The sequence below is a fragment of the Oryzias melastigma genome, linkage group LG1 (assembly GCF_002922805.2).
Source record: "Oryzias melastigma strain HK-1 linkage group LG1, ASM292280v2, whole genome shotgun sequence".
In the NCBI taxonomy this organism is placed as follows: Eukaryota; Metazoa; Chordata; class Actinopteri; order Beloniformes; family Adrianichthyidae; genus Oryzias; species Oryzias melastigma.
Genome location: NC_050512.1, coordinates 12,236,423 through 12,261,214, shown reverse-complemented (window position 1 = coordinate 12,261,214; position 24,792 = coordinate 12,236,423). Strand labels below are relative to the sequence as shown.

Genomic DNA, 24,792 nt, shown 5'->3' with positions numbered 1-24,792 from the left:
TATATTTGGTTAATATTAATCCAGATCATTTTGTTAGGAAAACACCACAACACCGGTTGTGCGACATGTCCGTTAGTCATGGTTTTTGGGAATTAAAACACTTGAGGATATTTCAGAGTTCCTGTAATCATCTAGGATTATACAGTATCATGTGTGTGATTGGAGGAGGGGCTCCTGCAAAAGGTCAGACAGAGACCAAGCTGATACAGTCCATACTTACATACTAACCCACAAGCCAAATAGGGATAATAACTATCCCAACATGCATTTTTTTTAACATGCTTTGGTATCAGTGATTCACTTGTTTTAACTAACAAATAGAAAAAACATTTTTACTTCAGGTTAAGTATTTTATATAACTAACAGAAACTAGTACATTCTAGTTAAATTCAGCACTTTATGAGTTCTTTATGCTAAACTCCAGTGTGAAACGTGGTCTGTGGAATATTTAGAAGCCACCAAAACAAAAGAGAAGAGGCTTTCATCGACGTGACACAATCCCTTGATGTAATGTGGATTAATCCTCATGTATCAGATGGAAGCAATGTCCTGATGGTGTCCAGGACAATGCAGTTCTTAGGCCCACATGCAGTTTGTGATCCTGCATTTTCCCTTTAATACACACCCGGCATTCAGATTTCTACATAATCAGGCTATCTGATGAGATTATCAACCGCTCATCCAGATCAGGTACCTCTGAGCAAAGTATTATCCTTACAGTCTCAGTGTGAACTAATCACATCCGCTTACTTGCATGTTTGTACCAGTCTGCAGATGCACTGAGTGTGTGTGTGGGTGTATTTGGATATATATATATAATACAATCCTAGTAATAAGAGTCTTTGTGAGTTGCCAGTGGGCTGTGCAAAGCTTTGACAGGGATCAGTGGTTTGAATGTGTGTGTGTGCATGTGGTGGGAGATGTTAGTGTTATTACATGGCCTGCTGCACATGAGACAGAGAAACGGGAACAAGCCATGTACACTGTGGGTCAGTGCCAAGGTTACAGTAGAGACTCTGCATGTACTCTGAAAGAGAATGCATGTATGCGAAATAGCATGAGCTGCAGTTCAATACCAAAATTGTTTCTGTCTTTTTTTTTTTCTCCTAGTATAAAAAGTAGTTTCTATTACTCCAGAAAAACTTATTTTTGTCTTTTGTGCAGGTGTGGATTAGTATTTTTCTATATTTTTTTTCTCTTATTGCATGTTGATTTTCAGCCCAAAGGGGACAAAGACACACAACTGCATACATATTCAAATATTAACTCAAAGATCTCTCTTTTTACTTTGCTTTTCTTCTGGCCTGTCTTTAGGCTACCAGATATCCTACCGCCTGGACCGTAAGGATCCTCAGCGATGGACCACGGTTGAAGTGGGTTCCAACGCTCGCCAGTTCACCGTCACGGGACTTTTGTCTGAGCAGACCTACGTGTTCCATCTTACGGCTCGAACCGCCGTGGGCTGGGGCGATCGACAGGAGGCCCTGGTGGTTACCACTGAGCGCAGAGGTAAAGGATGAACTTCATGATTTAGGATTTTGTTTGCTTATAACACAAGTATCAATACTTAAAGCACATGGTAATTTACGTCAAAAGCTATTTTGTGTTTAGTGATTTATGGACCAGAGATGCCAATGCTCAATGAATGAAAAAGCCTTGTTTTTCTGCACTTGTTTGTCTGGAAAATACTGAAGAATTCTAACTTTACTTGCAGCCATTTTAGTACATGACAGTTGGATTCAGCACCAACCAAACTCTTTCAATGTATTTGTGAGTCTATATGCCACCCGCGATAAATAATTTGTTAGTGTTTGGTATATTTCCTAAAGAAAGACTAAAGTAAAAAAAAAAATTCAAATACTTTTTTTTCCCCATTCTTCTCTATGGTTGTTGAGAATTTGGTTTTCAAAAGGTACAGAGTTTCTCAGTCTTTAAAACAGTCTCCACATAGAATTTAGGTATTTGTTTGTGACAGAAGCTTTGACAGTTGAATTAATTTTTGTTATTAAGTCCATAATTCAATCAATTTATATTTTAATGCAAATAATGTCAGTGTAGAATTGTTTGCAAATTTTCTATACAAAGCTACTTTTTGTTTGGGAATGAAAAACAGTTTTTTACATACCTTACAGATTTAGAATGAACAAAGGTGGAATTTCAATAATAATATTAGCAAGTTTTCTTTACAGAAACACTTGTTTTTCCCTTGGCTATGGTCAGAAAGGAAAGTTCTTATTTTACTGGGCGATCTTCATTCTAGTACTCTCTCTCCTTCCTCTGGAGGATGGCTGGGCACTCCTTTGGAGATGGGGTGAGAAGCTCTGTCACCTGGAGAGAGCTCAGAGTAGAGCCGCTGCTCCTCAACATTGAGAGGAGCCAGTTGAGGTGGCTTGGGAATCTGGTCCGGATGCCTCCTGGACGCCTCCCTTGGGTGGTGTTACAGGCATGTCCCACTGGCCAGGTAACTCCTCTGGGTCCCCCCAGTGGAGCTGGAGGAAGTGGCTGGGGAGAGGGAAGTCTTGGCCTCCTTGCTTAGACTGCTGACCCCGTGACCAGATCCCAGATGAGCAGAAGATGGATGCCTTAGTTTAAAAGGAATTTCTCATGAAATGGAGCAATCTTACATTTTATATCTGAAAATGTCGCAATTTAATAGACTTTCTTAAATCCAGTGCTGTTTTCTCCAGACTTTAGCACTTTTAACCACAGCATTGACTAAGACAGTAACATGATACTAGTATCAATTTAACCACGAAAAACTAATAACAATTCTATAGCCAGATGACATAGAAACCATTATTGGTAAAAAAAAAAAAGTCTCAGTTTGATTTGCTTTCTTACTCAATATCAGCAGAGCTTCACACTACCATAACGAGTGTCAATGAAGAACACTATATCAGGGATATGGTTTATTTAAAGTCCTGACCGCCAGTATGTTAGGAAAGTTTTGAGATTGTCAAACGTTTATACTCATTTATCTATTTTTTTTTAATAGACAAGAGTGTCTAGCCTTTTTACTGGTGTGCATACACATTCTTACACAACTGCTGACACTAGTTCAAACAAAAAACTAATTCATATGACAAAGCCATGTTTATGGCTAGGGTTTGTGGCATTGTGTCTTTTTCAGCTCATTATTAACCATGTTGCTGAAGAAAGCCTAAGTTTGGCTTCAGTCCTCTATTAAACCTGAGAACAACTAGTTTATATGTATTTTTAATCCATGACAGTTTTTTAGTTAACACATTTTTTGTTTGTTTTTTTATTAATATTTTTGCTATTTTTTTGTCTTATCACTGTATTGATACAGTTTAGAAAAATAAGAGTTTTAAAAAGTTGCAGTTAAACCGTTTTACAAAATTGTTTAATTATTATGGACGGTCGGATCTGCTTCTCATAGTTTAAATAAGCATAAGAGGCTGAGTTGTCAAAGTGTCACAGTAAGGGCAAAGCATGCAGTAGATGATGTTGTTTCTGCCACATGCTCCGATGAAGAGATCAGCTTTCTTCTCTACCATGTTTACAATGAGGAAGGAAAGCCACCTTCAGCCAGTCTGAGCATTGGTTTAATATTGATACTGGCTCTCCATTTTATGCAGTGGTTCTTTTCTGACTGTAGGACCTCTATCTTCAGGTCATGCAGGTTTCAATTGAACAGCAGGTGATTGCTCATATCTTACCTTGACTTCTGCACATTTAGGCTATTTTCTCAGTGCCTGCAGTAAAAGTTTTGAATAAGATCTATATATGACGACACATCTTCATTTTTGCTAAATCCAGAACGACTCATGTTACTCCATCATTCTTTCTTGTATTACTTCTTAAATTTCACTTCCTACCTCTGGTTACTCAAATCAAATTTCAGTAATTTATGATGTCCTACAGTGTAATATCCGAGTCTGCACCTGTCTCAGCTCAATCTTGCGCTGTAAGTCATGTAGCTGTTGCCAGCCTCGCACACAAGCATTCTTCGCCTGGTCTCCAAAGTCATTCCACTCTGAAGGAAGGGCTGAAAGCCATCTGGGCGTGGGTGCACTCATAACTCTTCTGACTGCACCTTGATACCTAACACAGACAACACAATCCACTACCCTCATGCTTGTTGCCCTATGCTTCAGTACATTAACTCTGTGTTCTTCTGCATACTCATTTCTTGATCCCTTTTTAAAAACTGGAATTCCATTGATGCAGTCATTCATTGTGGATCTGGATTGGGTTCCTATTTTGTTACTTTGTACGGAGGTATTGAGTTATGACTTTTATATTTATTACTGTAGATCTTTTTTTATGCTATAAAATATTTAATTAGCCTATTGTACAACAATAAACAATAGGCATTATAACTGTCCACTTCCAATGACAGGAAACAAAAGTCTTTATCACTTGTATACCGTTAAGAAGCATCACCTTGTGAAAGTCTCTTTTTATTTCTGTGTGATAACTCTGAGCCCACACAGTTGTAAACATCAAGAAGACTAAAGTGGAGTCAAAGCCACAGAGATGCAGTAACCTACTGCTGGTTGGCTCTTTCTGTTTTTGGTTAGCTCTGAATTTTATTTTGAGCCAAGCCAGAGACTTTGGATACTGATGGAACTGCACGCTATAAAGGGAATTAGTAACTTTTACCACAGACACCTATTTCTTATGTGTCCCAAAGATGTTAACACATTTTTAAAGGGATTTCATCTCAATTGGAGTCTTTGGTTGCATTTGGTTTTTACTGAATCCCAAAATCCATGTGGAAAAATAACCCATAGATGAAGGCTTTGTGTTGTATTTACAAACACTGTCTGCTTCATAGTTTGTGTATAGACTTGTCATGATTATAGGTCTTTTTTTCCTCAACAACTTGGTAAAAAAAGGCTTTGAAGATATTTAGAATGTGTGTGTAAGTGTGATTTTATTATTTTTTTATGTTCTTAAGGACAACCCTTTCTTATCCACAAACACTTTTAGCATATTTAGGCAAGTCAAGTTTATTTGTATAGCACATTTCATGTACAAAGACAATTCAAAGTGCTTTGCTTAAAACTTTAAAAATTACAATCAAAATGAATAATAAGGTGTGATCATTAAAATATTTTTTAAAAGGTTATACAGATCATAATTTAAAATCAAGCATAGATGAACGGTGAAGATGTACATTTTTGAATACATATTAGTCAAATGCAGCTGAGAACAGGTGGGTCTCCTACCTGGATTTAAATATACTGAGTGTTTCAGATGATCTAAGGCTTTTTGGAAGTCTGTTCCAGATCTGTAGAGCATAGAGGCTAAATGCATATTCTCCATATTTGGTTTTGACTCTAGGAACTGACAAAAGACTGGATCCAGACAATTGGCAAGACATCCATCCTGGTCATTTCAATTTATATGTTGAGACCTTTTACTGACTTCAGAGTTGGAATCATCATTAAATTGTTGCTAAGTTTTATATCATAGCTATTATTGTTTACAGCACAGTTGTATTATTTCTGAAATGCAGCAGTGCACCAATACATATAATACACAAATATTTTTTTTTCTTGGATTTAAAAGGACCTGCCTCTTATACCAGAGTTTCCCAAGCCTCGTCCTCGGGGCACATGGCTCTGCTTGTTTTCTATCTCACCCTGCTTAAGCACACCTGGCTTTAATGGCAGTCATTGTAAGGTCTCTGCAAAGGTTGATAATGAGCTAAATAAGGTGTGTTTGTGCAGAGTAGCACCGAAACCGTGCAGGACAGTGTGCCCCGAAGACTAGGTTTGGGAGACATCTGTTGAAATTTTAAATTCTAGCAGGACTGGAGAAAAATATAGCAATTCTGTAAAATGGGTTTCCTGAGTTGCACGTTTTTTTTTTAAGAGTGGACAATTAAAAACTGAGCAGCATGCTCAAGGACAGTCTCCAAACAAGGTTTGCTTACATCAAATTAAGCATTTATTTAGACACCGTATCTACTGGATTAAGTAAGATGAGCTGCCGTCTCATGGGATGCATAATCCTTGTGCCTTCTCGCCGTCTCAACTTTGAACAACAGGTAGTAATCCAATAAAAAAAACATATTAAAATTTAAGTTTGATTGAATATTTAATTGTATGGCACTTTAAGCTTTTTGTCAAAGGTGAGAGAAGAGGTGAAGCCCTTTAGAAGCATTATTTTTTACTCACTTACTTACTACTTATTTTTTATTTATAGTTTTGTTTTAACATTGATGTAATGTTAGTTACAGGAATTTTCGAAGCCATATAGAAGGTAAGTGAAAATCTACCTCATTTGAACTGTCGGTGGGTTGGGGAACAAAAGGAAGTCGCTCAGGGTTACAGAGCAAATTGCCAAAAACAACTCGTGTATTGTGACTGCAAGTCTGTTGCAGTTTTATCTCGAAAAGCTCAAGACAGCAGACATTTAACCGCTATCATGAAGATTGGAACTGACATCCAGTGAGGACTCTGCTTTAAAAGAGGGATCTGACCAAGAATAATCGTGTCCTTTTTCCTTCAGTCTGCAAACAAATAAGTCTAGATTTTATCCTCCTTTGATTCAAAGATCACGGTGCTTTTATCTCTTCTTGTCTGGACCAACATGCATTTATCCCTTTTCCTTCTTCAGTCAGTTGCATTTATGTCTTTGGCGTATTTCCTTTACCCTTTCTTGTCACTGTTTGCTTCCCTGTGTCACGGAGATAAGCAAAATGCTATACGTTATTGGTCAGTGTTTAAAATGTGGAAAGGATCAGGTTTGAAGATGGGCAAAGAACATTTGAAACTGATAGACAAAGTTAGACTAAAACAAATCAGCAGGTGTTGTAGAGGCTTCTAGTCATGGGATTTCATAGTAAAAGATGGATAATTTTCTTACAGCAATGCAGAAAAGGAAATGATATAATTTAGCACTAATTCATATATAAACCATCAAGTGGATCTATAATCAGAAGGCAAATATATTTAAATCTTAGCACTTACAGTTCAGTTTATTCAAGCTATAATGATTTTACAATTAAGTTAGGTATTCTATATTTCAGGTTATTTCAGTTTAATTAAATATAAGTTAAGTTATTATGAAAGATTTGATATGGTGCCAAATACCAGATTGCACAAACAATCATTTCTTCTGACCACACACACACACACACACACACACACACAAAGTGATACAAGAAAGAAATTTCCATGACAGAAGACTTAGATAAGATGCCTATTAGTCTCAACCTTTTAGCATTAAGGACAGAGAAGAAACATGAAAGCATCTGATTAAGAAAACCAGATCTAGTTATTGCACCAGTGATTTATAAAAACATGAAAAGTAAGTGCCCAGTGCATCATGGGATTTCCTTCAGCAGCCTATAAAAGTATTTTGAAAGGAATAGCTCTGGATCATTTAAACTAGCTTTAATTATAAAACTAATCAAAAACTAAAGCTCAGGTTTGTTCTATGAAGCAGATAAAAGGCTGTCAGCTTTCTAATTCAAAGATCAGAGCTGATTTTTGGCTCAGATATTTTTTAGTAATTACTGACAGTAGGATGTCATGTTATTTTTCATTGAAATTCTAGTTAGATATTCTAACACCTGCTACAGTCCAAACTGTTATTTTATTCTCTATTAATACAGAAACTGTAGATCCCATAAGACTTCATGTCAAGAACAAAGTGAAGCCACAGGGACAGTTCTTAAGGCTTCTTTGAAGATAAGACACTTACAAACACCTCAATAGAATTTTTTAGAATAAACCTTCATAGTAAACGCTTATTTATGGTGCAGAAAGGAGAGAAACCCTTACACTTTACACTGATGTTATCTCAGGGGAGGCCAGTTTCTGACATATTTTCTAACATGTTTTCATGTTTTCTGTTCCTGCGATGCCAGTGCTCTGCTCACATGGGATGTTTGTGTTGTCGGTCATCTTTTATGGTACATAGCTCAGTTTAGACCACAAACACAGTGGAACAGAGTCGGATAAAAGCTGAGCTTTTTGTAGATTTGAAAAACAGAGATTTTTACTGTTGCGTATTTCACCAAGTTGATTTGGCCCACCCGTATGTGTTTTTTATCCTTCAAGTCTCCGCTGCTACACTAACTGCTCAGGTTTTTACTCAGTAATTTCACTTTTAAAGTTTCTTATGAGATCAGTGATGTCATCGTATTGATTGAGTTTGTTTATTTTGCTGTTTTTTATGCACTCATGTGTTATGAATCACCATCATGCTGTTGAGCATTTCATTTTGTAATTTCAAGTCTGTTCCCTCCACTTACATTTTTTTTCCTAAGGTTCCCTGGAAAATGTCTTTACTGTCAAAGATTCAAGAAAATCTAATTTATCTTCCAATGACACCCATTATATCCTGTAATAGAACTGATGCCTCTTAATTTTAAAATTTCCACACAAAGACTTGCTCAGCTCTGAGCTCAGCAGCTATTCTGTCATATATTCAGCTTTCTACTTGTGTTTTGAAAGTTTTTCATGGCATAAAAGTGCTTGCTAATTCTTTTTTTAATCACTCCTGATGTTGAATGTTTTGTGCCGGTACTGAGCGTGATGATGGATTTCATGCCAGCCAGGTTCTTTGTTCAGCTCATAAAATACTAAGGAAAAAAAATCTTTTCCTAGACCAATGCTTTCTGGGGTCATACCAGACCAGGATTTTATTGTTAGGATAATGCTAATCTTTTTTGGTGACAAAACAAATCTCAAACTATTTACTACATCAGTATTGTGTCTGATATTACACAGTTGTGATAAAATCCCAAAACTGAAAGAAATTAGCAGTTATTCAAATCAATGTGATAAGATCCTGTTAAATAAAATGGTACCAGGCTTGGACACAAATGTCCTGCCCTTCTGTTACGTCAATGCATTTGGACTGATAAATCTATTTTTGAAAAAGATCAGAGTACATAATAGTTTGTCTTCCTTGGGTGAAAAGGGTAGAGACTAAAGACTAAATGATGAAATCTAACTTGCAGTTCTTTTAACGCTGCTTTCACATTGAACATTTGCACTGCAGGCATTCATTGTTAAGGTGACGTAAAGACTCAGCAAGAGGTGATTTAAGTGGCCAGCGCAGAATGATTTGTGAGGATCTAAGGGTGTCAGGGAATACAGGAGAAACTTTTGGTACCAACCTAAATTTTCCAGAGTTTATCTGAATTTTAACAAATATTCCAGTCAACCACTCCAGGATTTTTCTTTGGTAGTGATGTGTTGATAATGTGATCAGTGAGTGGAGTCCAAAATCAACATGGAAGAAAAGTTTATCACTGCTGTTTGTGGTTTTTTTTAAGCTTCTTGATGTTTTTCTTTAAAGTAAGAATTAAACTAGTGCAAGACAGGAAGTTGTCCAACTGGGCTTCAAAGGGACAGAAGTTCCAGTTAAAGGAGCTGTCCTCCAAACACACCTCCAAAAACTACAGTAGATGGAGAAACTTCCTGTACTGGGAACATCTCTGCATGGTCTCATTAACCCAGACATGCAACATCGTTGCTGGCCTTTTTGTAAAACACACATACCGGTTGATAAATTAACCCAAGTTACTCTTTCAACAAATTCCACCTTTTTTTCTAATGTAGTAATGGTGCCATTAAACGAATTTGCCTGACATGAATTAGTTTTCGGTTTCCGGGTACATTTTTGTTCACACGCATAGGAGCAAATTCGCCATACAGTCATACAAAGGAGGCACAAGCAAATTCATCACGAGTTACATTCAGTGTGATCATAGCTTTACAGTAACAAACTTTTACTCCAGTTTCCAAATATGTTTTGTTTTTTCTTTCTTTCTGGCGATGTGCTTTATGTGACATTAGCTTAAAACAAAAAGAGAAAGACGGAGCCAAACAACACAAAGAGGCAGATTTTAAACCTGCACTAACATAAATGAAGACATACGACCTTAACACATCGTGCACTTACTTAAGTAACCTAAACATTGGCACTGCAGGTGTTAGATTTTAACCAAATTAAAATGCATTAATACAAGTGTACTTCTCGAAATAAAACTATTATCTCAGCAAGAGCACATCAATAAGTAAGCACAGATAAATACTACAGCAACTAGCTGCAGTCTGAGGCGCAGAGCCAAACCACTTTAACGAAACCCAGCAGCATTGATTAAGTGTTTATCTGTGCTTTTAAAGCAAGTAGAATGATCAGCTGTTGGTCCAGATTGAATCAAGGGGGCGGCACGCTGGTTTCAGTTAGTCGTAGGGGGCTGAAAAAGGGAGGTGCAGTCCAGAGGGCAGGTTCACTAATTTACATACTGAAAGACACATTATCCCACAGCTCCAAAGGGCAGGGGCGGAAGCAGTCCAATGCTGCAACAATAGCTGCATTCAAATTTAGCTTGGGTAACTTTCTGCTGCTGTTGACAAAAGTTGCTGCAGTTCAGAACTTTATCGTAAACACAAAATAAACTTTGATGCAAGCCAAGCTCTTTATTAATGCAAGTCATATCTTGCAAAAAAACCATCTACGTGGGTGAAAATGAAACAATTCAAATAAAATATAGATAAAAAAATAAATTGTGAAGGACTTTATTTTTATTTTAAAATCTAAGTTATTATAAATGTGAAGAAAAAGAAAATAAATCCATACACTTCAAGAGCTGTACTTGAAGTCCTGGAAAAAGCAGATAAAAGGGCATCTCTGTTTGTGTAAATCAGTGGTGCTGAGCAGCACTGACTTTTAAGAAGCATTAAATAACTGAGACATAATTGGTGTTTTTGAGTCTTCATTTATTTTCATGTTTGTTCAGAAATTGAATTCAACGATGGAGTGTCTGCACAAATTCACCAGCATTAGAGTGTACATCAAGAGTGTTTTTGTGAGGGTGAAGCCACTACATACCCAGATTTTGGATGAAAGGTACAAAAAGAAGGTTTAATCCTAAAATGTAGGAGTCTTTAATCCAATTCTGAATAAATACCTAAAAGAACCACAACCAAAATGTTCTGACTTAGAAACACAAAGGAATGTCCTCATGTACAGAGAAAAAAAAGCAATACAGATGGGGAAAAAGGCTAGGCTCTTCCAGAAGGAAGAGGGCAGAACCACAAAGAGGAGGAGCTGCTAAACTAAACTAAACTGTTCGCACCACTACTTTTTGGGCCAGACCAAATTTATTCCTCTGAAAGGTGTGCTTCTTTCGAAAGCCATAAAATCTTGTTTGAGATGTGGTCCAGACCAAACGAGCAGCCTGTGGTTCACCCAAAACCTGGCGCAAGTGAACCGTGGTGCTATCCACGACAATGTCAACATAAACTGTCCAAATAAAAAAAGATACGAAAAGAAGTGAGTAAATTATTAAAGTTAATAGAAAAGAAAAGAAAAAGAAATTCCAAAGTAGTCTGAACATTAACAAATTGGAGAATATTTTGGCTAAAAGTGAGGAGCTTTTTCATTTATGATGGTTGGGTGTATGGATATTACTACTTGTTGGTTTCTTCTTCCTTATTCCTTTTTTAAAGCTTATGTTCATTTATTTATTTCCTTAAATGTTTAAACTTAATGTTTCATACATTTTTGTGCTTCACATATACGGTAAAACAAGACGTTCAGATGAGCTGTGACACTGCAACACTGTAGACGACAGATTCCTCCACTTCAGTCTAATTATCAACGTTTGCTGCTTTCAACATTGTTTTACTCAATCATTGTTTAACATTTCCAATCGCAAACCCTGGATTAGCTGTTAAATTTAGATTATACTCCAAATTGACAGTATTTTTCTCAAGCAATGTCGAGGTCTGCAACAAAATATATATATCCAGCATATGTGACCTCAGTAGATCCTTTACAGAGGCTAATACAGAGTAGAGCTAGAGAGATACCACACAAAACCAGACTCTCATCATTCGTTATGTGTGGCAGGGCCTGAGGCGAATCATGCCGAGGAGCGGAGGGATGAGCTAAATGAGTTTTATGCTCGCTTTGAGGTTCACAACACTGACCACCGAGAAACACCGTGGTAATAGGGGACACACAAAACTCTGTCTTTCACACCAGCAGATGTGCTTGAGCCCTTGAGCGCAAGGAAAGCAGGAGGTTCAGCCAAAGTTCTCAAGCTTACACTTAATGTTTACTTAAACAAAACCTTATAACACATTAATAGGCATCAACAACTTGTCTTGCTCATGGTTATGCACTTTTTAAAGTTGATTTTAGTGCACCATTCTTCCACTTTTTTAAGATTCATATCTTTGACCAAAATGTGAATGTAATTTACCAAAAGACTTGCTTTAAAAAACAAAATCAAATCTTTCAGCTGTTAATAAATAGGCACCAGTTTCTGTGCCAAATTTTTACAATCTGCAAGCTTCTTACCAATTTTTTGGCAATAAAAACATGTTGGTCTTCCACTCTTGGACCCTGGAGAAGTGCTGTTCTCATCCTGTTTATCATTTGTAGTTTGGGTGGCATCCTGATAAACATTACCACTAACAAATGGGTCATTTATGCATTAGCACAACCTCATCTGCCAAAACAGCAGCTTGCTACAAGTATGTTACATTTTGCTCATTCAGGTACAGAACCACATGCTTTGACAGCTCTTGAACTCCTCCAGCAATTGAAGCTCTTGCTTGCTTGGGCTTTACTGGCTACACACCATCTGTAAAAAAAAGTCCTTTTTGTCTACCAAAGTCCTCAAGTTTTCCTCTTCAGACACCAAAACGTCTTTTTGTATGCCTCTGGCACTAGTTCAAAGCCCCAAGTATGGCACTTTTAAGTTTATCAGACACACGGCTATCAGCGACTCACAGTGATAAACACGCTTCCTGTGCTTTACCAGGCAGTGAATACTGTAGGAAGACTCCCCACACATCAGGTGGCCGATTCAAAGTATTAGTAATGTGCTGTTAGAAGTTTGTGAGGTGGTCCCAGCCCCTTGAGACTCACCTGAAGGAGGCACAGACGCTGCATGCTGCAGCTCCAACTGGCACAGCCTGAATGTTGTCTCAGCCTCAAGCCTTTTTATTTGCAGCAGAAATTCCTGCTGTCTTCCGCTCCTGAACCTGAAGATGAGCAAAATGCAACTAAATTCTGGGCTTTATTTTAAGGCCAGGATTGACTTTAAAGAAAAAGCTTCAGACTAAGATTTTTTTTTTTTTATCTGTCTCTCTTGGAGAAAGGTTGGGTTCTAATCTGCATCACTTTCAGGTCGGAAGCAGTCTCACCAGTAAGACCAGCCAATGCTTCACCTATTTGCTCCACCACACCAGCTGATTCACCCCGGAGCCTGAAACACCCTAGATGACCAAACACAAGATCTATGGTCCAGTCGGCATAAGAATCATGTAACAGTTAGAGATTCAACACAAAGTACACTTACTACAATACAACAATAGTTTTGTCTTAAACTCAGGAGAAGTACTGATCCGTTTTCTAACATCCTGTGATCTTGGATAATCCCCCAACTGTTATGACCTGCGGCTCACAGTTACTGTAAAAAATAATAAACTGAAGGAAAACTCCAAAACCTAAAATGAACTATATTATACCGCTGTGATGTCAAACATTACAAAAAACTGTTTTGTTTTATAGATGATATTTACAACTTTCTACAAATCCACCATAATAATCAGAAGCTCAAAGAGCAACAAAAAGATCGGCCAAGTGTGCTGTGTTCTTGAAGACATCCTTAGACTTTCATTAGTGCTCCAGTTGATCTGCACTACAAGATCAGCTGGCTAAATCCCCCATTAGTTGGTGGTGGTCAGTGGAGTGCAGGAGGGACAGCCTGCAGACAAAAAAACAAACGGAACAAAAACAAAACCATCCACTGTAACACAGTGACAGATATAAATGACCCATTACAGTCACCTCATCTGTGGCACAAAGTGTTAGTGTATTTTCTCTTATCTTCCTAATGGTCACGGGAGATGAGAGCAACACCATGTTTCACTTGGGGCACTGTGATAAAAAAACAAATGAGTCTGAACTTTAATTTAGTCAAATAACCTCTTCTAACCCTAAAATATGTCCACAATATTCTGTTTACACTCATATTTATTATCAGTAATTATAAGTTATGATCAACCAGAAACATTTACAATCTTTCTTTTTTTAAACATTGGAGTTCATCATTAAAACATTGAAAAATGAGAAGAAAAAAAATGGTGTTTCAAGAAATACTTAAAAAAAACACTTCGGAACCTTTCTAAATTAAAAGGAAGCATCCCACCAAATAAAAGATCACTTTAAGAATTTCTTGGTAGTCCTGCTGCCATCTCTTCAGACAAGTATGTGAAAACTTTTGGCTTAGCTCCAAGACTGTGAGACAACAGCAGCATCAAAGAGGTTAAAAAAAATATCAAACATTCCAGCGGAATTAATATGTGACAGTTAAGTGAATTTTTGTGGAAAAACAGAAGCCTAATCTCATGCGCAGGTATTATAATTGGATCAGACATAACATCTGCAGCTTTATTACCAGCGCTTCTTTAGAAATGGATTCTGTTCCACTTCAGTAACGTAATGGGTCATTTTGCTGTGAGACAAGCATAATGGCCTAAGAGAAACATCTATCAGATGATCCTAAAGAGACCACCTTAATCCCTGGAAAAAGAAAATAAGCTTTGAGATTGAGCGTGTAGGTGTGTTTTTGTCTGCATGCAGCACAGATAAAAAGGGTGACTCTCTTTAGAGATAAAGTGGTGCAATTGTTTGCCTCTAAACATTGATAACCGATAAGGTAATGGGCAAAATGACATCATTAGCTAAATTTAGCCCACAGCCCCGTTTCTCCTTTCCTTTCAAATGTTCCAGTACTAACCTCACTACTTTGGGTTTTCTGCTTATGCTATAAGCCATTTACAAGCAGTAGTTTTAAGTGCAAGAATGTAGAAATAAAAAAAGGATCCAAGTGGCATTGGAGAGACAACAGAGGTTAGATGATGGCTAGGTTTGAAAAAAAAAAATAAGGGTTGGGTGGTTTAAAGGAGACAAACAAATTTGACTCAACTTACTTGTGATTAGGATGAGTGAAGGAGGTCAGGCCTGCGTGACTGGCTGTGTGTGGCCGTGCATGCTCGAGAAATAAGTGAAGATTAATTAAACTTTAAAGACGATCAATAGTTCTTTTTATTTCCAGGCTTAATCAATGACACTATGCCCCTGAAATTAGACACTTGCGCCTCTGGCTGTGTTCTTATTTGCATGTGCATGCATCTGTGCACCAGGCCCCACCACTGTGATTGCAGTTGTTTTAAAGACACTGACTACGAGAGCCATCTTTCATCTTATAATTGAACAGCAAGGACTGATGAAGGCACGCGCACTAATGATCTTTTAAGAAACACGTTTATTGATACTGCAGTAATTAGATGGTTCAGTGTGATGCTGCAGCACAAAAAAATGTAAATGCTGCATAGTCTGCTTGAAATGTTTTGAGTTATAGCCGTTCGCACAGTATTGTCTATTTACACCATCATTTTAGCTCCAGAGTCTGTTTTAACAGCTATACTCTGTATCTAAGTAACAAGGAGTGTTTCTTGAAAATCTAATTAAAGCATTAATAGACAGGCAGGTGAATTAGATCTGAACATATTTATTTCCTTGAACATTTAAAAGTAAAGTTTAAGCATCTTCGTGTTTAATGTGACCACAGCCTGCTATTTTTATCTGTTGTAAACTTCAGGAAAATAATGTTATTTCTTTGACTGATATGACCATTTCTGAACATTTAAGTGTTCAGTCAAAATAGAAGCAACACCAGAATAATAGTTAACTGGCAATGATGAGGATGCAGGAGCCAAATCAAAAAGAAAGAGGATGGTGATTGAGTCATTTATGAGGAAGCCAGTAAACAACATTTAGCATGATAAAACTTGAGGAAAAATGAAATATTTCAGAGGGAATAAAAAGTGAATGTTACGGTGGGCTTGAAGGTCCTGGTTTGAATCTCGGCTGGGATTTTTCTGTTTAGAGCTTGTTCTTGCTGTGCATGTGTGGGTTTTTCTCTGGGCATTCCAGCTTCTCCCACAGTCCAAAAACAAGCTTCATGGACTCTTCGACCAACAGGTGACCTTTTCAGGGTTTACCCCACCTTTAAGTGCAGTAGTTGGGTTGACTCCATCAGCCCGGATGGATGGAAAAAAAATGAAATCGTTGTCCTTTAAACACAATGTCTAGGAATTAGCACCAGGTGTAGTGGTTGATGACTTTACTCACTGTAAACCTGCAACACAAGGCTAAACAATAAAACAGAAAAAAATAATTATTCTAAAATAAACGCTAAAAAGATCATGCTACATAAATAGAGAAGTTTTAATCTGCTTTTCCTGTTTCAAATTGTATTGATTTTTGTATTATTCCTTTTTATCTCCAAAATAATTCTCTCCTTTTCTCACTTCTCCAGAGCGTCCTCAACCACCCAAGAAGTTGGCCGCCCCCCAGGATGAGGTTGAAGCTCGCCGACTTCACCTGTACTGGGGAATCAGTGGTTCAGGCTCCTCCCCTCTGAGATACTTCACTCTGCAGCTCAGGGAACTACCCAACGGGACTTGGAAGACCCACACCACCAACATCCCGCACAATGTGACCTCCTGGACTGTGGACAGGTGCAAACATGCCGCACACATTTGACACTCGTTGATTGTGCAAGTTGTGAAAGAAAGAATTGAGTAAAACACTTTGATTTTTATTTATTTGCTTAAAACGTAATTTGGCGTGTAATAACAGCAAGTTTAAAGGGGGGAAATACAAAACAATCCCTCTCTAAAGTTATTTTCCACTCTGTAAAAACTGAAATATAACATGTTACAGTTTTTCTTTCCTTAAAATTGCTAAAATGGGCATTTTGTGAAGCACAGCATGTTGAATCTTAATTAAATAAAGAGGTCTATTAAAAACTTGCATCCTTGGGGAGGAAAAATGGATCTACAGAAGATGGCAATGAATTCAAAGTGAAGAACAGAATTAAAATGCAGTCAGGGAGTTTTCCTTTTTAAGGATGTACGGTACAAAAAAGCTTTGCGTATTAAAACACAAATTACATTGAAAAAATATTATTAAAAAGCGACACATTGAGAGGAATTATCATAATTACTGCATAAACAGGGATAATCTCAGTCACCTAATCACACGAGCACAGCAGGAACTGCTCTGCCTTTCCTATAATCCCTTCTTTTTTTTATCAGTTTTCCTCTCCGCTTTCAAGTTTGGGTGCCATTTATCCTTTTTTTCTTTTTACACCATTTTTCACCTTTTCATCTGTAATCCTTGTTGTCGTCACCGCCTCTTTCCCTCCCTCTAAACCGTCCAAGCCAGCCATGTATATTTTTCTCCAAGCATCACTCCGACTCGGCCTGTTGAAAGGGACTTCAGTGTTATTGTGCCTTCGCTTTGCATCCGCGTCTTTCTCTGTGTTGCTGTCATTAAGGCAGTGGTTGATAGTGGTCAGAGTGGATAGCTACTCCAACTTTTCCTACAGTCTGAGTAGCAGGACTACGATGATTGTGCGGTGTGTTCCCGCCTGTTTTCTGGCCGTTTGTGCGCTCCTCTTCACAAGTCATCACGGATCTGTTTGAGATGCTGAAGTGTTTAGTCTGAGTGTGTCTGCATCAGTCTTTTTTAACCTGCCTCAGGGACAGTCTCTGTGCTATCATAGTGTTGCTGTTGTTGTTTTGATGAAGTGTTCCAGCTCAGTCGATCGCTCATTAGCTTCCATCTCCACATGCTCACTTTCTCATTTACGTCTTATGTGTACTAATTGTTGTTTTCCACAGAGACATCTTTAGAACCAAAACATCATGGCCCCCAGGCTGATGCGCACACGCACACACTCGGTTCCAGCTCACACACACTGAAACATTGTCCTTAAGATCCTCCCAGTGCTCTTAATACCCCACCCTGTTTAAGCTTGGTATCTTTGATGTTCTATTCCTACTCTATCCACAAATCTCTGGGGCATTTTTTGGCCCTATTGGACCAGTCTCATTAATATACAGGAAGTATCATCTTTTCCCTTGATGCCTGCTTAATTTCTGACAGGCCCTCTTCAGTCTCCAAACACTGAGTAAATACAAGTGTAGAGAAATACCTTACAGGTAAGTGTGCAGGCTCCTTGTTACCACCAATTTTCTTCCTTAACCTTTCCTTGATAATGGGCTGAAACAGTTAAAAAAAGGGGAGAGTGTTTTTCCACTTTTTAATTAGAGGCAGGAAGTAAAAATTTGCATTCCAGACTGGTTCTGTTTCCTAGTCTCTCCTGATGAGTGCATGTACATCAGCCTCATGATAAGGACTTCTAGAGTTAAGTGTTTTCAATATGACTCATATATTGTTATTCTGTGGTCATTAATGCATTCTCCTTGGGCAGAGGAGAAATGCAGATGTTGTTGTAATATTGCAATAAGCATACCTTGCCAGGGGAGACATTTAGGAAAGATGGGAGATAATTGTTATTCAAGAGTCTTTGTGGTCTTCCAAGGCTGGTGAAAGAGCAAAACATGTCTGGGAGAGTGGAGTTCAAAAGAAAATTATTCAAAAAGTGATAAAGATGCTCACTGTGAAGTTTTGACCTCTTTTGTTTTGTTGTGTTAAAGTAAAAAATTCCATGTGTGGTTTTAAATTGACCGGAACAATTTCTGTATCTAATTGGCAAATTATTATATAGTGATAATAATAAGTACTTATGTTGTCAGCTTTGCTTTGTCATTTTTAAATGGATTTTTCTGTTGTTACAATCTAAAAGATGCTCATTAATGCTCAATGGCAAAAGGGGAGCACGTGTTTTATACTGTTTTTTTTCTGGGCAACAAAAACAAGCAGTCAGAGCAGAACTGCATCACATACAGGTGCAGGAATACAGCTATCAGATGGAAACCTCGGAGTTCATCTCTTGTCACTCAGGTGTGATGTATGTGAGCAAATCAGAGCCCACACACAATTAGCTGAAACTGCTTTTTCACTCCAAACACCCACAAACATGCATCTCTTTAAATCCCTTAATTTGTTCCTCAGAGACGTAACACAGACACAGCACCCTTGACCCCGGTAATGACTTCACACCAAGGGGACCACTTAGATTTAAGATTCTTAAAAGCTGGACTGGAAGAGAATTCTTTATGAACTTCATTATCTTCTTTTGTGTCACCTTTAAAAAAAACAAACATGATTGACAGGTGACCAATGAATCCTCAGCTCTTTGGCAGCTGACTGTTTATTGCTTATTCCATCATTTTTTGGAAAGTCTGGTGTTTGGTGATGTTGTAACTGGACAAGATGACGATCATTACACATATATTTAGTTATAACACTCATTAGACAGTTGATGTGATGACTTGGGCTGTTAGACTTTCTTTTGCTCGTTGGGTTGTTAAGTCTAATTTCACTCGTATCACTTGTGACCCAAAGTATCATTATATGCCATATAGAGGGTTAAAATGTACTCAGTCATATTTAGTTTCTTATATATATATATATACAAGTCAAAAGCAAAGTCTTAAAGTCCCACTCCAATCATTTTTTTATCTATTTTAAAAGTTTTTAAAAGTGTGGTATTTTAATTATGATTATGCTGTTTTTAGCCAACATAAAACAAAAACTTCAGTTTTCTAAGACATAGTTTATGTAAAACAGCAGGAGTTCCTTCGAAATTCACCTCTGAATTGTGTGCCAGACTGCTGGCATGCAAGTCCACCCCCATTTCCCGTCACCCATAAGTGACAGCTCTCTGTTTACATGCTTTCACTATCTTACACCCCCCCCAAATCTAACATTACCGGTGCAACAAAAAATGACATTAATATTTCATATTGCAAAAATTGAATATTGGAGCTATCCAGGTGTACACTGTTGAGTCAGATGCCAGCTTGGACGAGAAAAACAGAATCGTATATGGGTCTAGTCGTCTACAAGTCGATGCATCAACATGGAAGAGGCCAGGGAGCTTGAGGCCAACCCAGCAAATTTAGGCATAATTTCAAATGGCTTTTTTTGTCTGCTCCTAATTCACAATGATTAGAATAAAGAAATTCTCAGAAATGCCATTTTAAGTTTAATTGCCCTTGTGGTCCATAGTCAGAAAAATGCAACAAGAACATGTTAAAAGCACCAAAAATACGGTTTTCATCAAAGTGGGTCTTTAAGGCACTTAGCAAAGAATCAAAAACTGGAGATAAAAAATGTTAGGCCAATGCTAAAAGCGAAATTCACTGGAGTGACCCTCTGCTGTGATCAGTTGGGTCAGAGAGCCGGATAGTGACAGACAGGGATATAAAAACCATCTTGCTGTCTTTGTAGAACAATAAAGGTTTTCAGATTCATTTATAACGCATTTCTTTTTGAAATGTTATCAAATTATTTCTTTGAAGTGTCCCACCCTGATTGCTGTACTAATAAAGCTTCTTGTGTTTGATTACTACAGCTTTTACAGTTGCTCTAGCAGTGCCCTCCATGCTTAAACAGAAAGCCAGATTAAAGTGCTCTGCTGTTGCTAAGGTGATGCATTTAGACAGAGGAGTCACCACTGTTACAACTTCCAAAAGAACATCAAAGTGTTGCACTTGAATTAATAATCTATGCACCTACTGTGACATGTCAAGTTACTGAACAGTGTGCACAGCTTTCATTTCTCTTTAAATGTCTCTGGCTTTGAAGTGACATATCCAGTGGTCTGTTTACCATTTCACAGTTGGAGCTTTTACAGAGGTATTGTAAAACTGCAGCATAAAACGCTGGGTATAAATCTCTCTCAGTTGACTATAAAGTATATATGACGTGGTTCGGCGTGGCTAGAAATGCCGCGAAAAAAAAAAATCAGAATCATGGTGCAATAAGTCTTCAAGCTTTTATAGTGTAAGAATAAATTGATTAGTAATTCCTGACATAGTTTTAAAATTTGGAGTGGATTTGTGTTTGTAGACTGAAGCCCTTCTCCTCATACAAGTTTCGGATGGTGGCCACCAATGATGTTGGAGACAGCCTCTTCAGCAAGGAGACAGATGCTGTTACGACTCTGCAGGACGGTAAGAGACAACGATCGGGATCCTGCACAGGAAGAAAGCGAGAAGACAAGTGAACTAATGGATTACAAAGCATAGTTTAACAGAACTGTGGAAGAATTAACTGTCTTCTTTTGCAGTTCCTAATGAGCCTCCAGTGATCCTCTCAGTAAAACCGACGACAACTACTTCAGTGCTGGTCCAGTGGAAGGTATTTTCATTAAGTACAGCACAGACCTACACGACAAAACCCAATCTCAGGTTAATTACTTAGACGGTCGAGCCATGCAAGTTGGAAAAGTAAATTTGAGTAAATTTGAAAAGTACAAAGACAATTAGAGCATCTCTTAATGTCATAATGTCCAAAGAAACAACTAGCATTTTGACAGTTTTTATCAGCAGGGAATAGACTATTGGTGTAGAGGAGCTCTCAACAATCAGCCCAGCTTGAGAGGAAAAAGAGAAAAAGGGCAAAAAATATAGCAAATATTTTCTGGCTACTTCACATCTTGTCTATCCTCCTCTTCTGTCTGTAAATGTCTTATCTCATCCTTGTAGCCTTATGTCAAAGCAGAAGGAGGCAATGAAAACACAAAGTCACCAGCAATTTCATCACACTTTACAAGAGTGCCAGACCTAGTGAAGCATCACTTTGCTTTTGCGAGTTACTGCCAGGCCACTATACGCTTCCTTTACAATGTTCTGTTGATAAAATGCAATTCAAATGCTGCTCTGCTAGCCTGTCATTGTTCTTTCTGGTGCTTTCTTATTACTTTCAGAGATTTACAATAATACGAGAACACGTGTCTGCTTGTTTGTATGTTCCCAGCGTCCCAAGGAAGAAAGTATCAACGGGGTTTTGGCTGGATACAGACTGTATTACAGAGAGCTTCCAGCAAACGCATCCAGTTTCCTACAGACAGAAGTGCAAACAACCAAAAACACCACAAGTGCCCTCATTACAGGTGAGTGCCTCTGTTACCTGTATGATGTCAAAGAGTCATCTAAACCTTTCTGCACCTATTGTCAGGAACCATCTGTGAAGGATGCAATAAGCAGGAGACCAGGCTTGGTGGCAGAAAACTTAAACATTTAATAAATAAACTCAAACATGACAAAACCAATGGGAAACAAAAAGGTGACAAAGCACATCACCTGACCATAAAACCAGACACAGAAATACACAACGGGGAATTAACTAGACAGCTGTGGAGGATCAACCTTAACCTGGTGAGACTTACAGAAAACAGAGCATGACAAAAACTGAAATAAACATCACAAAAAGTGCCGAATCCTCATACCTGTTTAGATATCCTTAAAATGAATCCCAGTTTACCTTGAAATGCTTTAAGACCACTTTATACTTCACAGCGATCAGCCATCGCATCATTTGTATCCACAATCGGGCAGTCTAGTTCATACTAATGCTGGCTGGTTTTGATTGAAACTGACCGCTATAACTGTGATGAACTTCTGAGTGGCGTTTATACTTTCCTGTGTTGAATGACATCCTGCTCATAGACTTGCTGCATCTGCAAACGCGCAGGAACCCAAAAGGCAGAGGAGGAAAAGGCGTGTTTGTCCTCTGAACAGAACCAGGGAGTACAAAGGTCAAAAAATAGACATTAAAACTGAAAATGAAAAAAGGGCGAATTGCATTTTTTTAGGGCTGGACAATGTGAAATATAAGACATATCTTTCCTGTAACTTGCTCTATTTTCTATCTAGTTGTCCACTCTTTCTGCTTTTCTCTTTGTATGCATATGAAGTTTGGTATTTCCTATAACTTCTTCTGTAAGTTTTCATCATTGAAAATGCTGAGACAAATTCAAGTTATATGACGTGATTGCACCACTGGCATCACCAGCAGGTGTCACTTTCTGCAGCGACTGGGACCATGTGACCTCTGTGACGTGAGCAAATCACTTGGAAGTATAAACCAGCCATCCAGGCGTTAAGTAAAGCAGAATAATGTTCTATTGTGTGCCACCTTGTTGTCTCAGCAGCTATTTTAGCCAAACAGATTCACTTCTTTACATTGAAAGATGTCAATAAATACATAAAGTATTTTAGTTTTAACTTGTATTTGTGCAATTACAGTGTTCTCTCATTTATTGTGAAGTTTAATTAAAAAATTGCATGCGATTGGTGAAATCCACAAAGTAGAATTATAGATGTTTTAAGATTGTAATACCCCCCACTACACACTTTATACACTTTTTTCTGACAGACATTAATATTTTCACTTTTTTCTCTCTTGTTCAAACTCTCAAAGTTCAAACCTACACTGTAAAAGATCTCCAGTATTAGGGAAGTAAAAGAAAGATCTCATTACGGTCAAAGATTTATGTAGATTTGGAGAGCTGCACGTATCTGTATGGGAGTCATGGCACAGAGAAGACTGACATGGTGTCCAGCCAATCAGGACACAGAGCAATACAGACTATGCTGACCAAAAAAAAGATCATACGAAAAATTTAAGTGAAACAGCGAGACTTCAAAAGGTGAACAGCGATGTAGTGAGGGACTACTGTATATCAAAGTTTTACAGTGATGATGTCTTTGACGTCTAATGTAATAAGACACCTGTAAAAGTTAGTTCAGCCTCATTCATTATTATACCTCTGAATCCAGAGAGTATAGAGGTATAGGTATAGCAAATATGACACGTTTAAAACTTGATAATATTAAATTTAAAGATAATTGACATTTTATAACATCTTAATTTTGAATTTTAAAAAGTAAACATGTGCCTTTACCATAAGTTAAACCTAACATCTTTAATTCTTAGAATTTGGATTGAGGAGAATGTTACACAACAGAAAAGTGTTGGCTCCTTCACAAAAACAGAAAAACTGAACCTGAATGTTTTCACTGCCTCAATATTGTTGTTAAATAAGCTTTGACAATATAAATGATGAATAAATACCAAAAAAGGAGTTTGATTATTTGTCAAAACGTTGCAATGATTGGAAAAGAGGATCAAAAAAGTGCTGTAATATATATACATATACAAATGTTATGGATTAATAATGCTTTGATAGCTTGTGCATCTAATTTTCAGATTGAATATTTTTCTAAAAACTTTCTGTGTTGGATGTGATGGAATGTGTTCATGAATTGATCAGTACAAAACCTTGAATGGCAAAGCACAGGTTTAGAGGACTGAAGAGTGTTTAAAACTCTTAGGATGGATTGCTATTGAACTCCAGAACTCCAAAAAAGAGAGGAGAAAATGTGTTTTCAGTTGTGTTAGAGATAAAATGTGGACTCGTGGCCAAACCTTGATCAAATAACCCTCACTGGGCATTTTTCTCATATGGGTGCACCCTTTTGCACTTTGAAAGAGCAATAAGAAAAAAGATGTTTTTGGCTGGAGAGTCTGATAAATGAGTCTTCAGGGTCTAGATTTAGAAGTGGACAGACTGCTTAAAATCCAGGTCCCCCAGGCACAGCAGAGCAACGATTGATCAAACTGTAGCTTAAGTACAGTGATGGTAAATTACAAGATAATTTTACTGGTCATTGTTGGAGCATTGAGATCTCTTCAGTTATTCCTCATTTCTTTTTCTCCCTCATTTTCCAGCCAAGAGCACCTTTAAGACCGTCAGCAGTGCCTCACTCACAGAGTTTGAATTGACACGTAAGTAATTTGCTGCAGGATGAAGCTCAGGCTTAAACACTGCATGGCAATGTCCACTAACCTGCTTCTGTGCTATTTATACTGAGATTTATTGCATTTTTGTTTTTTGCTTTTTTGCAGAACTAAAGAGGTTCACTCGCTATCAGATTGTTATGACAAGCTACAACATCATCGGAGAAAGCCCCCCATCCACTGCAGTGGAGGTGTCTGTGGGAGAAGCTGGTAAGT

General features: G+C 37.8%; 1 protein-coding gene across 1 annotated transcript in view; it reads left to right on the top strand.

Moving 5' to 3' along the window:
* Positions 1 to 24,792, top strand: part of sdk1a (sidekick cell adhesion molecule 1a) — a 274,209-nt gene that overhangs the window by 234,040 nt on the left and 15,377 nt on the right. Inside the window, exons 30-36 of the mRNA XM_024259668.1 lie at positions 1,315 to 1,509; positions 16,334 to 16,535; positions 20,842 to 20,945; positions 21,062 to 21,132; positions 21,751 to 21,886; positions 24,508 to 24,564; positions 24,685 to 24,786. Of these exons, the coding sequence (XP_024115436.1) occupies positions 1,315 to 1,509; positions 16,334 to 16,535; positions 20,842 to 20,945; positions 21,062 to 21,132; positions 21,751 to 21,886; positions 24,508 to 24,564; positions 24,685 to 24,786 (867 nt within the window). The remainder of the gene's footprint in view (positions 1 to 1,314; positions 1,510 to 16,333; positions 16,536 to 20,841; positions 20,946 to 21,061; positions 21,133 to 21,750; positions 21,887 to 24,507; positions 24,565 to 24,684; positions 24,787 to 24,792) is intronic.